The 12,547-nt window shown below is 33.7% G+C and overlaps 5 protein-coding genes across 5 annotated transcripts; 2 read left to right on the top strand and 3 right to left on the bottom strand.

Annotated features, from left to right (window-relative positions):
* Positions 1–135: 135 nt before the first annotated feature.
* On the bottom strand, positions 136–2,497 carry BX664DRAFT_256030 (ankyrin repeat-containing domain protein; the record flags this gene model as incomplete). The annotated part of the gene is made up of 4 exons (XM_051540446.1): positions 136–533; positions 630–1,033; positions 1,224–1,425; positions 2,038–2,497. 4 exons carry the CDS (start codon positions 2,495–2,497, stop codon positions 136–138), a joined length of 1,464 nt encoding a protein of 487 aa, XP_051405016.1.
* A 2,111-nt stretch (positions 2,498–4,608) lies between these two features.
* On the top strand, positions 4,609–8,027 carry BX664DRAFT_321252 (uncharacterized protein). Its single transcript, XM_051543265.1, has 3 exons — positions 4,609–4,802; positions 4,905–6,223; positions 6,328–8,027. The coding sequence occupies exons 1-3, from the start codon at positions 4,688–4,690 to the stop codon at positions 7,954–7,956; spliced, it is 3,063 nt and encodes a 1,020-aa protein (XP_051405015.1). The 5' UTR covers positions 4,609–4,687; the 3' UTR covers positions 7,957–8,027.
* A 187-nt stretch (positions 8,028–8,214) lies between these two features.
* Positions 8,215–9,408, top strand: BX664DRAFT_321249 (uncharacterized protein). The gene is made up of 4 exons (XM_051543264.1): positions 8,215–8,385; positions 8,478–8,655; positions 8,810–9,040; positions 9,107–9,408. Exons 1-4 carry the CDS (start codon positions 8,354–8,356, stop codon positions 9,281–9,283), a joined length of 618 nt encoding a protein of 205 aa, XP_051405014.1. The 5' UTR covers positions 8,215–8,353; the 3' UTR covers positions 9,284–9,408.
* A 265-nt stretch (positions 9,409–9,673) lies between these two features.
* Positions 9,674–10,748, bottom strand: BX664DRAFT_321248 (protein-tyrosine phosphatase-like protein). Its single transcript, XM_051543263.1, has one exon. The coding sequence runs from the start codon at positions 10,683–10,685 to the stop codon at positions 9,753–9,755; it is 933 nt and encodes a 310-aa protein (XP_051405013.1). The 5' UTR covers positions 10,686–10,748; the 3' UTR covers positions 9,674–9,752.
* Positions 10,749–11,092: 344 nt separating this feature from the next.
* On the bottom strand, positions 11,093–12,510 carry BX664DRAFT_321246 (uncharacterized protein). Its single transcript, XM_051543262.1, has 5 exons — positions 12,154–12,510; positions 11,913–12,090; positions 11,787–11,846; positions 11,457–11,688; positions 11,093–11,409 (listed from the first exon to the last, which is right to left on the bottom strand). Exons 1-5 carry the CDS (start codon positions 12,293–12,295, stop codon positions 11,200–11,202), a joined length of 822 nt encoding a protein of 273 aa, XP_051405012.1. The 5' UTR covers positions 12,296–12,510; the 3' UTR covers positions 11,093–11,199.
* Positions 12,511–12,547: the final 37 nt, after the last annotated feature.

Here is a 12,547-nt window from a genome sequence, read left to right as displayed (position 1 = left end):
AAAAAAGAAAAGAAAAGGAAAGGTATACAAATGATAAAAAGGAAAGGACTACGTAATTGAATAATTTCAAAAAAAAAAAAAAAAAAAAGAGTGACAGTAATAATGATATAATAAAAAAAAAAAAAAGAAGACTATCTAAAAACTATCGAGATCACCAAAAAGACCATGTTTTGCTAGAGTACTTTCAAAATGACCAGGTACTTGTTTGGATAATTCTTCTTCACGTCGTTTATCCATTTTCTTAGTAGATAGAGCGCCTAATCCTTTCAAATAATCCACCAGACGTTTGTGTCCTGCTGATTTTGCCAAATCTAGAGGGGTAGACACCTTTCTTGGTACATAAGCATTACAATCCAATCCAAATCTTTCGATCAATAACGTCACGACTTCTAATCGCCCGTGGCGTACCGCCCAATGAAGAGGCAGTTCCCCTTGGTAATCTGCTTGTAATACGGGTACTTGACAAGTTCGGGCCAATAACGATACCAGATCCGTATGACCTGAAGCACAAGCATAATGTAATACAGTTGCACCTATATAGAAAATAATAAAAATAAAAATAAAAAAAAAAAATAAAAAGTAAAGGATTAGTTCCAAATATTATATTGTATATCTATATATTTACTTACCATGGGTATCTACTTGATTATTCAATTCACCTTGAGTCATTTGAACAATATATTCCACTACAGCTGCATGACAATGTTCAGCTGCAACATGTAACACAGTTTTGTTCTTGTTTCCACCACCTCGACTTGTAATAAGATCACCACCAGCTTGAACTAATTTTTGTAAACCGGGTAACCATCCGACTTTGGCAGCCAAATAACAAGGAGAACATTTTTCTTCTTCTTGAGTACTAAGTGTCATTGCATTTGGATTAGCTCCTTGTTGTAATAATAAATCCAAAGATCCAGGTGCTTTGGTCACAATCAATGCATGAATCAGTCCATAACCAGATTTAACAATTTGTGATGATGAACTTGATTGTTGTTTTGCTGTATTGGGAGATCCACCACGTCGAAGGAAATTACTAAACAAAAAATAATAATAATAATAAGAATAATGATAATAATATATATATTAATTCTTCATATCCTATCATTCTCCCTAGAATAAAAAAGATCCCCCCTCCCTCAATTATCTTCTTTTCCCCTAATAGTAGTTGTTTTATATTTTGACATTTATTTCCAACTCCTTTTTTTTTTTGTATGTTCATTTACCTGATGATCTTTTCTACCGTAACATCACTTCCTTTGCTTTTGGCAATTGTATCCCATAAACCATCAGCACCACCAAAGATCAAAGGATCTACACGACGTTGTTGAATTAAAGAATGACCAGTATATCCAGAAGTAGTTGTAGATGATCGAACAGGAGTCATAGGAACCGAATGTATTGAGCCACCACCATTAGAGGAGCTTGCTGTGCGAACAGAAGATGCCGAGGTTGGAGTCGAGGAGGATGAAGGAGTTGAATGAGATGGATGGCGTAAGGATTGCCACGAAGAAGACTTTCCATTGTTGCTGCCTAAACTTCCGTTGCTTTGATGTTTTAATTGTCGTTCAGAATAGGATTTGGTACTATTATTGCCGTTTGAATAAATACTTTGATTGTCACTAGATGTTGTTGTGCTGTAAATGCTACCTGTTGTCGCTGAATTTTGTCTTGTACGAACAGAGGAAAGAGTTGAATCAACAGACTGAAGAGGACCACCATGTTGAGGTAAGGTAGTAGTAGTAGTTGCACCAGAAGTCGTATGGCCAGCCATCAGAGCAGAAGAGGGTGAAGAAATAGATATTGAAGAAGGTTGAGGTAATGGAACACAGTCAGAAATAGCTGATGACGCAGTAGTGACCGAAGTTGCCATAGAAGTAGACCAATGAGAAGATGGTGCATAAGAAGATGTTGTACTAGTAGATCTAGAAGCCATTGAAGATTTTTGTCGAGAAAAGTCAGGAGTAGGGTCATAATCTTCAATAGTAGATAAATGTTGTTGTTGTTGATGTTGATGTTGCATTGGCGAGTTGGATAAACTGGAAGAGACTGGAAGAGGAGGAGGAGGAGGTAAACCATGGTAAGGAGGCTCGTTTGAGAATTCAGAACCGTAGGATATATTGGAAACGTTAGAAATAGAGCGTTGACTTGTGGATATAGTAGTCGTGGGAGTAGGAGGAACAGCACCATTTGCATTCATTTCGTTAGCTATCCGTTCATATTTTTTGCGAAAAAATTGCATTTCCCGTACAGCCTTTTCATGTCGTTGTTGCATAGTTTCCAATGCAGCTTTCAAATCTTCATTATGGTTTTCGAGAAGTTCAGAACGTTGTTGTAACATATTGACGAGACGGTCGTGATCACCTAATAAACGTTTGAGTTCAATCTTGAGTACTTGTCGTAAATTATTGTCTTCTAATTGGTCTAATAAGCCTATAAGACATTCTCTGGGATTCAATGGTTGTTCTTCGTTGACGCGTTGAAGTCGTTTCGTCGCCATAGTATCTTCTACAAGTGGATAAGTATAAGAAGGTTTTGAGGGCATCAACAAAAAAAAAAAAAAAAGTGAAAGAAAAAGGGAAGAAAAAGGAAACAAAAAAGGTTTAGTATGGGTGTGAAAATATGAATGAAAAAGGTACAAGCAGAAGGAGTTCGAATTCTCTTTTTTTTTTTTTCATTTGAAAATTTTCTTTGGGGGGAGAAGAAAGTGAAGAGGAGGACAAAAGAAAAAAAGAGTCTATAGTATAGAAGAAAAAGGCACATGTGGGGAAACAAATTTTAAGACACGACAACTAGTTAAAAATGCAACAAATGAATACAAGAAACACGAGACTAGTTACCTGATCCAATCATTTCCTTTTTCTTTCATTTTCCTCTCTTCTCTCCTTTCCAGGCTCTCTCTTTTTCTTTTCTTTCTCTCTCTCTCTCTCTCTCTCTCCTTGACTTTAAGCATCGCCTGTTTTCTATTATCATCAACAAAAATACTCCCCTTGTCTTCATACTTGTTTGGTTGATCCTTCCAATCAAATTGTTTATATTGTTGTAAAAATGACAGGAGTGATCCCTATTGTTCAAAAAAAAAAAAAAGCTCTTTTTATTCCAGAGTGATACAATAATCTCATTGTCCATCATTATTATTACTTACTACTACCTAGATAAAAGTTGTCTGGACTTGGAACGGTATTCTAAAATCGTCATCATTTGTAACAAAAAAAAAAAAAGTTTATTTGCTTAACTAATTAATTCCCTTTTGTTGAAAAAAAAAAACGCGGGTAGTAATGGTCATCTAAAACTAGAAGTGATGGAACTAATGAAATATTTGTTAGAAAAATAAGAGTAATCAGATCTAAATATATTTTAATCATTATCATATTTACAATGCATATCTTATATTAATAAATGATTCTTATATGTATAAATGCATGCAATATTAGATGATGACGATAGCACCGACTCTTTAACAAAAAGCTTAGACCAACCCTTTTTCTTTTCTCGTATCTTGATTATTGGGATAAGGTTTGGATTCTTTTTATTCGCCGCCGCCTCTCTTGTCCTACCATTCACTACCGTTGCTTTTCTCAGGAACAAAAAAAAAAAAAAAAGGATGACCTCTCTCCTTAATCATCATCATCATCACTATATGAGAGACAACATATATATATATATGTTTTTATGTGTATACAAATATGTGTGTTATCTTTTTTTTGTTATTCTCCTTTCTTTTGTTCTTAAAACAAATATTGACTTTTATTGCATAAACCGGTTTCGTACTCCGTCTTGACAACTCATCTTTTTATTAATCTTATCTTCATCATCATCATCTAGTCATCATCATCATCAAGGAGAAAAGGAAACAGATCAGTAGACCTCATAGTTCTTTTTTTGGAAGAAAGTCGGACTGTCAAACGTGTAACCAATGTGATGGACACCCTTTTTTTTCATCGGCTCGGGTTATCATCACCTTTTTTTTTTTTTTCAAAGTGACCCAAAGTAATAAGTAAAAGAAAATCAGGGCAAATATTAAATAAAGGTAAAAAAAAAAAAAAAAATTGAAAGCTTGTTTTTTGTCAAACAAATCCCAAAATATATTCAAAATATTGTATGAGAAAAAAAAAAAAAAGAAAACAGTAAATCAACTTGTTTTAACTTCATGTCATCCGTTCCGAGATTGCCGAAGTGAAATTGATTTGACAAGTGATGATCTTTCAGTTTATAATCCGAATGATGAAAGAATAAGAAGTAAACTTCGGGACCATAACAAAAGGATCAGTTGAGAGCTCTTGTGACACCTTACTTTTCTTCAAAGATGAACTTCGCGTTATATCACATTGCTTTAAAGAATGACTACAAAGTTTTACATAGATAAAGTGAAGATTGTATGTATCAGGATTGATCATCTAGCTAAAAAAAAAAGTTCATATTTAGGTATCTCAACATATGAATGGATTAATAATAGTATGTATGTCTCATGAAATCAAAGTTTTTTTTTTTTTGACTTTTTATGAAAGTGTAAACAAACAACCTTTTTCTATTTCAATCAAAAGAGCGTGAGCGGACTAAAAAGTGTCGCCTTTCTTTTTTTTTTTTTGTCTCCCTTTTCTTTTATTCCTTTTTTTTTTTATATATACCGTGAAGACTTTTTTATATCTATTATTTTATATACTTTATCACTGTTTATATATATATATATATGGGAAGCAAGTTACGTTGGCAATCTTGCTCCAAATCTGATTTTCCATTGAAACGTAGTAAAGTGGCCAAAGCATGTCAGGGCTGTAGAACCAAGAAGATGCGCTGTGATGGCAGTAAGTTAACACGACTCATACATATAATACAAAAAAAGAAAGGAAAAAAAAATACTATAAAGTTTTCTTAGTTTACTTATCTTTTTATATTATCATTGTTAGAAAAGCCTTGTACTCGGTGTGAAGCAGACAGAAAGCATTGCGTATATCGACCAACTAGTCCTTCATTTTCTAGAAAATCCAAATCATCTCCATCACCACTTCTTTTTGAATGGTCAAGACTTGACAAACTAGCTTTCCATCAAGACTTGTATATCGCTTTAAATCTATCTTCACCAATTTCACGAACAAACAGCAAAAAGGATCGATTACCAGCATTGTTATTTGAATTTTATCATTTAACTTCACATCCCATTACGATTTGGACAAGGTTTTACACTCTTTTCCAAAAATGGTACCGTTTACAGAAATCATCCTCTCTCAAAGACGCTCGTGTTCCTGCCGATATTGCCAAAGAAGCACTCCGACTCTTTTTACGATACAATTCTCTTTATACCTTATTCATTGACGCGACTGATCTCTTACTTGTTCTTGATCAACACTCGTTTTTCCCCACAACCGGATCCTCCACACCGCTCAACAACACATCAACCTACTCGATTGATGTTACCTTATTATTATTGGACACCATCCTTGCTTTGACGTTTTTAGCTGCTGGTCAAACTCTTGGTTCCGATCTTCTTTTAGACATTGCTCATTCTTTTTATGATACTGTACACAAACGTTGGTTAACTATGACATTCCTTTCAACACCTTCAACTCGATCACACTCCTATCACACATCATCATCATCATCATTATCAACTCCAATATCTGCATCACCATTATCGACGTCCTTAACATCAGTATTAATACCAACAACTTCAGCCGATTTACCAACGTCATCGTCAGAATCACCATCAACATCAGCAATAGCCACATTATCACCTATACCAACTCCAACTCCAACTCCAACAGCAGACTCACTGCAACTTCATGATAGCAGACCACTGGACGTATTAGCTCAGGCATCCATTTTACTAATTCATTTCCAATGCACGGCTATTTGTGAACAACAAGCATACATGACTTCCAGGATTGCTCAAGGATATGTGGAACGCCTCATTTCTCAAACAGAAAACAAGGATGGAATATCTGAATCGGAAAATCATATAACTTTACAGTATACTCTTCATGCATGGCAAGTTTGGTTTGCGGTTTACTTATATGGACATCAATCTTTGATATCTCCTATGGTAGCCTCCTCTTCCTCTTTTCCTATGCCTCCGCCATTTCCCACATTGGTACCGTCTCTATCGCAAGAAGAACAACAAATTCAACAACAAGTATGGACCTGGTCAGTACTCACTCAATATATTCCTTTCTTGGAATCACTCTTGAAATCAAATAGATCACCGCAAATAACAGTTCAAGAGTTGATGGTAATTTTCTTTTTTTTTAAAAAAAAAAAAAACCAAATAGATTGAATGAAAAAAGGAAGTACTCATATTCTCTTTTTTTTTTTTTTTTTTTTTTTTACATTTAGGAGAAATGTCAATCCCTATCATCACTATCGACTATTCACAACAGTAGCAACAACAACAACAAGATGGCAACTTCTCAAATCACATCTTCAGAACAATTGGTGGCACTTTATTGTACTATGTTGATCATCCAACTATTTTCAAGTCAATGGTTACCACGCTTGGATTTTTTTACTCCTGCCATTCAAAGAAAGAAAGAAAAACAAGAAAACGGGCATGAAAACGGTGATGATGATGACAAACATGATTCTATTATTACTGGCGCTGAAGATAATGATGACGACAAAATCAATAACAAGAACTTATCCAAGAACGTATGCATCCAAACCAGCCAACGAATTATTCAGATGATAACCACTATGATGATGACTGGCCAAGATATTACAACACACCATAGCTCATCTCCGTCATTATTACCAGTCCGATATCGTGCTCTCTGTCTTGCAGCCACCATACTAGTACCACTTGGTCAATACTCATCCAAATCAACAACATCTTTAAACCAATCCTTACAACAATTGAACCATATATTGAAAAAAGATATCCAGACTTGGTCAGTGGCACGACAATGCCTTTATCATCTACAACAACGCCTACCAACAGTGTTTGCCAACCAAAACGACGATGATTATAATGAAGAAGGAATATCAGGTACCCACAACAACATCTCACAGCATGGACAATCACAACTATTGACACAACAACGTCGAAACTCAACGATGATGAAAAGGGGATATATGGATCAAGAACAGCTAAACAAGTTATCAACCTCTATTGGAAAACGGAAGTGGGAAGAGCAACAGCACACTATATCGTCATTTGAGGAACAATCAAATGGAATCAAGAAGCGGCATCGCACTCATCCAACGCTCGATGGTTGGTTACCAATGGATCCTATTTATGAAAACTCAAGTGGTGGACCCGGTCCTTTCTTGGAATTGACTCAATCTCCGACTCCCTTACCCTTATCATCCAGTATCTATCCAGCGATGACAGAACTGATACCTTCTCAATCAATTATTACGCCCATGCCGACCATGTATTCTATAGCAAACGATGATCATGTAGATAATAATGATGATAAAAATGACAGCACATCATTTCACATGATACAATCTACGCCAATCATGTCACCCTTGACGTACCATCATCAACAACCATTGGCGCAGCAAAAGCAACAACAGCATCAGGCAGGATCAACAACAACAACAACAATGGTATCATCACCATTGATCACCAACAGTAGTAGTGGACTACCTTCATATCAATCAACATTCAACAATTACAAACGTGGGATATCTTCTTCATATGTATCAACAAGACAATCGATTCATGATACTTTCACGGCTTCCATGATGGAAACATTACACACACCTCTTGATCAATCATCTATTCATACCAATATGGAGGCAAGTAATACATCAACAGCAACGACTTTTCTTGTTGACGAACCAATACCCAGTAAAACAAATGCTAAAATGATGATGACTATACCAGGGAACAATTATTTACTATCGGATGACAAACAAACAGAAGAAGAATGGATGTATTTTCTTTATCAACAACAACAACAACCATCATCATCTGATCCTTTTATATTATTCTCATCTTCAATTGAAAAAAAAGATTAATAATTATAATAATTTGATAGAAAGTGGGATTATTATTATTTTTTTATAGTGTTAATTAATAAATAAAAAACGTATATATTTTTTTGGATCATCTGACACAAAAAAAAAAAAAGCTACCTGGAAAAAAGTAAAAAAAAAAATTTTTTTTTTCTTTGTGCGTTGCATTGATGCGGCCAAAGTTTAACCGGCCGGAGAATGAAATTTACCTATGGATAAGTGAGGATGAATCAGCTGCGTCTTCCTTATTCTGCTACAACTGCCCGGTCTCTTTTTCCTTTTTTTTTTCTTTTTCTTTTTTTCTTTTATTTTATTTTTTCTCTTTTACATCCAATTTTATTTTATATTACACACACATACACTTTTTTTCTCTCTCTCTCTCTCTATTTTTATATATAAAATGAAGAACTGTTGTTTTTGCATCAATCTAAGGTAATTCTAACTATTATTATTATTTTATTTCATTTGAAAAACAACTATTTTCTTGGCAGATGTATTTACTAATATATTAATATACAATATAGAACGGCTACATTATTTCTAGCAATACTTGGTACAGTGACTCATTTTTATAGTGGGTTGACATTGACGACCATGTCAGATGCTTTCCAAGACTTTGATAATGGAACCATTTTTGGTTTGACAGTGTATTCGTATCTCTCAGGATTAGCTTGTTTGGCTGGTGCTATTGGTGTATTGAAGGTAAAAAAAAAAAAATATGTTTCATCTAATAAGGAGGAAGAATAAAAATAAAAATAAAAAAAAAAGGAAGTTCGATTTTTTTTTTTTGTAGTTCTTTCCTTCTCCTTTTTGAGTTTCATTCATGTTATTAATACTTTGTATGTATTATTTTTAGAACAATGTCAAGAAATTACGATTCTTTAGTATGTATTATTGGTTGGATCTTGCTTTACATACAGGTTTCGCTGTTGCTAGTGCTGCTATGTTATTTACTTTACATACTGATATTTGTAAAGAAATCATTCAAGATGAAAGTATTGACTTGGATTTGGAAACTTGTGAAGCCGTTTATATTCAAAGTGCATGGATCATCACTATTGCCATGGCCATCAATATGTTACTCAAGGTAATGAAAAAAAAAAATATAGGAGAATCTCAAGAAATTCATTTCAATCTTTTTTTTTATTATTAGTTACATTTCGCATTTGCCATTCACTCTTATCTTAATCGTGTACAACAAGAACAACAACAATTATCTCATGACACCATTGTCATTGATTATGCTCCCATCAATCCACCTTATCATCAAGACGTTATTTATGTAGCTGGCAAGGAATTCATTCCTGATGACAAGAAACAACAAGCTTAGTTCCTGTTTGTCTTTTTTAGTTGCTCTCTTTTTATTATTATTATATATAAATATATATGATATTATTATATTATTTATTATTACTGTTATTTTTTTTTTTTTTTTGCCTTCTCTTTCTTTATGTGAATAAAATTGAACTTTTTATCAAAACAATCTATGTGATCACCAAAATAGGATTATTATTATTCTTTCTTTCAATTGATCTAGATGTATTATTTTTAGTTAAGTGTGGACAAAAGTAGACATCATTAGACCAACTTTCTTTATTAATCATCATATATATATGAAAAAAAGTTTTTTTTTTGAATTTTTATTTTTGAATGATAATAATAATAGAAAGATAGATATAAATATATATAAATATATACAAAAAAAAAAAAAAAAACTAAAGCATGACCAAAAAAAGCGAGACGGAGGTGGGGGTATCATTGTTACACACATCTACATACGCAATACAAAACAACCCGCCTCATTTTTGTCTTTTTGATGGTACCGTAGAAGAAGATCGCCACCAAGAAGTTTGTCGTAAAGAAGAAGATTTGATTTTAAATGATTTCCATTTAAGAGCCAAGGAGGAAGATTGTTTTGAGTTGACATCATTTAATAACCAAGTTTCATATTCTCGTAATTGATACATCAAAGAAAGATTGGGATTGATATGAGGTGCACAGGCCTTAACATGACGTATGGCATCCGACATGGAATAATGAAGCATATACATGACATAAGCAATCACGACGGTGGCTGAACGAGCTAACCCACATTGGCAATGGACCAAGACGTTACGACCGGTTTGACGGACACGCATAATATCCAGGACAGCAGCATGTAGTTCTTGTTGAATCATTGTATCATCATCCAGAATATGATGGTGCCATGATCGTTTCTTATATCCCATATGGCTAAAATCATCATCATGTTGAATACTTGTGGGTGTTGTCATAGGTGAGGATTGAATGGAACAAGACGAAGAAGAGGAAGAAGAGTTGGATAATGTTGGACAAGGCACATTATTGTTCAAAACTTGATCCCAAGGTTGAAACTGATCATGATGAGGATGGTTGACTTCAGCAGCGACATTGATCATAAAATGAATATTCAGTTGTCTTAATTGTTGTACATTGTTTGCATTTTGTTCATCGCCTAGATATAAACCCGGTAAAACGGCAGTAGGACCCTGTTGGTAATAAAAACGACGTTGTTGAGATTCGGTTAAGAATGGTGTGGATGGTGGTGCACTTTTATCAGAAGGTAATAAACAAAGGGATAAATTTTTATTATTACGCCTTCTTTGAGCTAGTGAAGTAGGAGGTGGTGATGATAAATTGGCGGATAATGGTCTTTTTGGGAAATCATGAGTTGGTAAAGAAGGGGTACTATAAGTAGTGGAAGGTATCATCATATATATATTAAAAAAAAAAAAGTGAAAAGAAAGTGAAAAAGGAAGAAGAATTAAAAAAAAAAAAAAAAAAAAAAAAGAAAGAAAATGAAAAAATGAAAAAAAAAGGTTTATTTACAAAAAGGTATAAACTAAAAAAGTAAGCAAAGCAATTAAAAAGAAGGAGGTTTTTGCTAGTTTTTTTGCATAGACAAAAAAAAAGCCGCCAAAAAAAGCCCGTTTTTTTTTTTTTTTTTGATGAGCCAATTTACCAAAAGGCGGAAATCACCAATCAACAAGCATCATGAGTATCAAATTTGTACTACATTGATAACTAATTTATTCTTGGTTCATAAAAGTAAATGGGGTATTTTTCTTTTTTAAAAAAAAAAATCATTAATCATCATCATCAACAGAGATAAAACAATATAAACATTTCATTCGTCATCAGTTTATTTATCTTATTTTATTTATATATATATTTATATATATATATAATGAATAAACTATAAAAAAAAAAACTAAACTAAAACAGATACTAACCAAGGGTTGGGAAAGCACTAGCATCAGAAAGATTGACACTATGTTGATTTCTACCACCACCACGTCCACGACCACGTCTACCAGTATTACCTCGACTTCTATCATTTCTTCCACCTCGTCCTCGAGTAGGTTGATGTCTTGGTGGATCAATATCAATAAATACTTTTTCCTTTTTGGTTCTTATACGGGTCTTGTTTGTTGATTCCTATAAATATATATTAGTTTTTCATTCGCCGATTGTTTCTTTTTTACCTTGCCAGAATAATAATCATCAGCATCAGCACGATGTACTATAATCCCATCCTTCCATTTGGGATCTTCTTGTCCATCATTGGCTTCACGAGGAGGTGGTAAAGACGGTTTAGCTGCAGGATGGTTTTTTCTGTATTCATCCAAAGTCATCACATTACTTTCTTCTTCTGGTGCTGGTGATTCAGGATTTCCTTCTCCAGCAGGATCACTAGGTGCAGGTGTATCTCCATAACTATCCATTCAAAAAAAAAAAAAAAAAAAAAAAAAAAAAAAGAAAAAGAATTAAAAAAAAGAAAAAAGAAAAAAAAAGAAAAAAAATTTTTTACTTACGCATCTATTTGAGATTGACCTAGATGACCCCAACTTTGTTCATTTTTCTTCTTGGTTCCACTTTAGAAAAAAATCATCATCAACATAAGAGTGATCATCATTCATTTTAATTTCTATGATACTTACAGTGCACCAACTTCTCCACTACGTCGATCAAAAACACGACCACGTTCATTAGGTATGATACCATGACGACGAGAAGCATCTCTTCCTTTTCGTTCACGATCATCGGGTTGATGTTGTTCTTTGTGTAAGGTTTCAAAAGTATCATGATCTCCACGAGCGCGTCGAGAAGGGGGTGACACTATAAGAATAAATAAATCATATAATCAAAAATACATATATATATATATATATTTTTACTTACTAGCTGGTTGATGTGTACGACGAGGTCGTACTGGTCTAGTATCTTCCTTGTCAGAGGGTTTGGTATTCCCTAACTTGTCAACCTCAGTTTCTTCTTCACCTAAGAGCAATGCTCCAAAGCGGTTGGTAGAATAAGCAGACATAGTCAACAAATATATATAAAAAAACGTTGAGTATCCTTATTAATAAAAAAAAAAAAGACCTAGTAAAAAAAAAAAAAGTAAAAAGGAAACAAAAAGGAAAAAAAGAATTAGAAAAAAAGGCTGGGAATCCAAAAAAAAATAAAAAAAATAAAAGAAAACTTTGTTGTTTCTACTCTTTGCATGGGTTGAATATTTTTTTCACACAAAAATCCGCACTATGCAAATAGAAAAGCCAATCAGATCAATAACAGG

Source organism: Halteromyces radiatus (genome assembly GCF_025201355.1).
Source record: "Halteromyces radiatus strain CBS 162.75 chromosome Unknown BX664scaffold_1, whole genome shotgun sequence".
Taxonomy (NCBI): domain Eukaryota; kingdom Fungi; phylum Mucoromycota; class Mucoromycetes; order Mucorales; family Cunninghamellaceae; genus Halteromyces; species Halteromyces radiatus.
This window is presented reverse-complemented; position numbering and strand designations above follow the sequence as displayed.

Excerpts from the sequence above, each read along its gene's own strand:
- BX664DRAFT_321252 (XM_051543265.1), top strand. The coding sequence starts at position 4,688 with ATGGGAAGCAAGTTACGTTGGCAATCTTGCTCCAAATCTGATTTTCCA. Across the intron at positions 4,803-4,904 it reads GAAGATGCGCTGTGATGGCA|AAAAGCCTTGTACTCGGTGT; the intron begins GTAAGTTAACAC and ends TATCATTGTTAG. Across the intron at positions 6,224-6,327 it reads TAACAGTTCAAGAGTTGATG|GAGAAATGTCAATCCCTATC; the intron begins GTAATTTTCTTT and ends TTTTACATTTAG.
- BX664DRAFT_321249 (XM_051543264.1), top strand. The coding sequence starts at position 8,354 with ATGAAGAACTGTTGTTTTTGCATCAATCTAAG. Across the intron at positions 8,386-8,477 it reads TGTTTTTGCATCAATCTAAG|AACGGCTACATTATTTCTAG; the intron begins GTAATTCTAACT and ends TATACAATATAG. Across the intron at positions 8,656-8,809 it reads GTGCTATTGGTGTATTGAAG|AACAATGTCAAGAAATTACG; the intron begins GTAAAAAAAAAA and ends TATTATTTTTAG.
- BX664DRAFT_321248 (XM_051543263.1), bottom strand. The coding sequence starts at position 10,685 with ATGATGATACCTTCCACTACTTATAGTACCCCTTCTTTACCAACTCAT.
- BX664DRAFT_321246 (XM_051543262.1), bottom strand. The coding sequence starts at position 12,295 with ATGTCTGCTTATTCTACCAACCGCTTTGGAGCATTGCTCTTAGGTGAA. Across the intron at positions 11,847-11,912 it reads AGTGGAGAAGTTGGTGCACT|TGGAACCAAGAAGAAAAATG; the intron begins GTAAGTATCATA and ends TTTTTTCTAAAG. Across the intron at positions 11,410-11,456 it reads ATGATTATTATTCTGGCAAG|GAATCAACAAACAAGACCCG; the intron begins GTAAAAAAGAAA and ends ATATATTTATAG.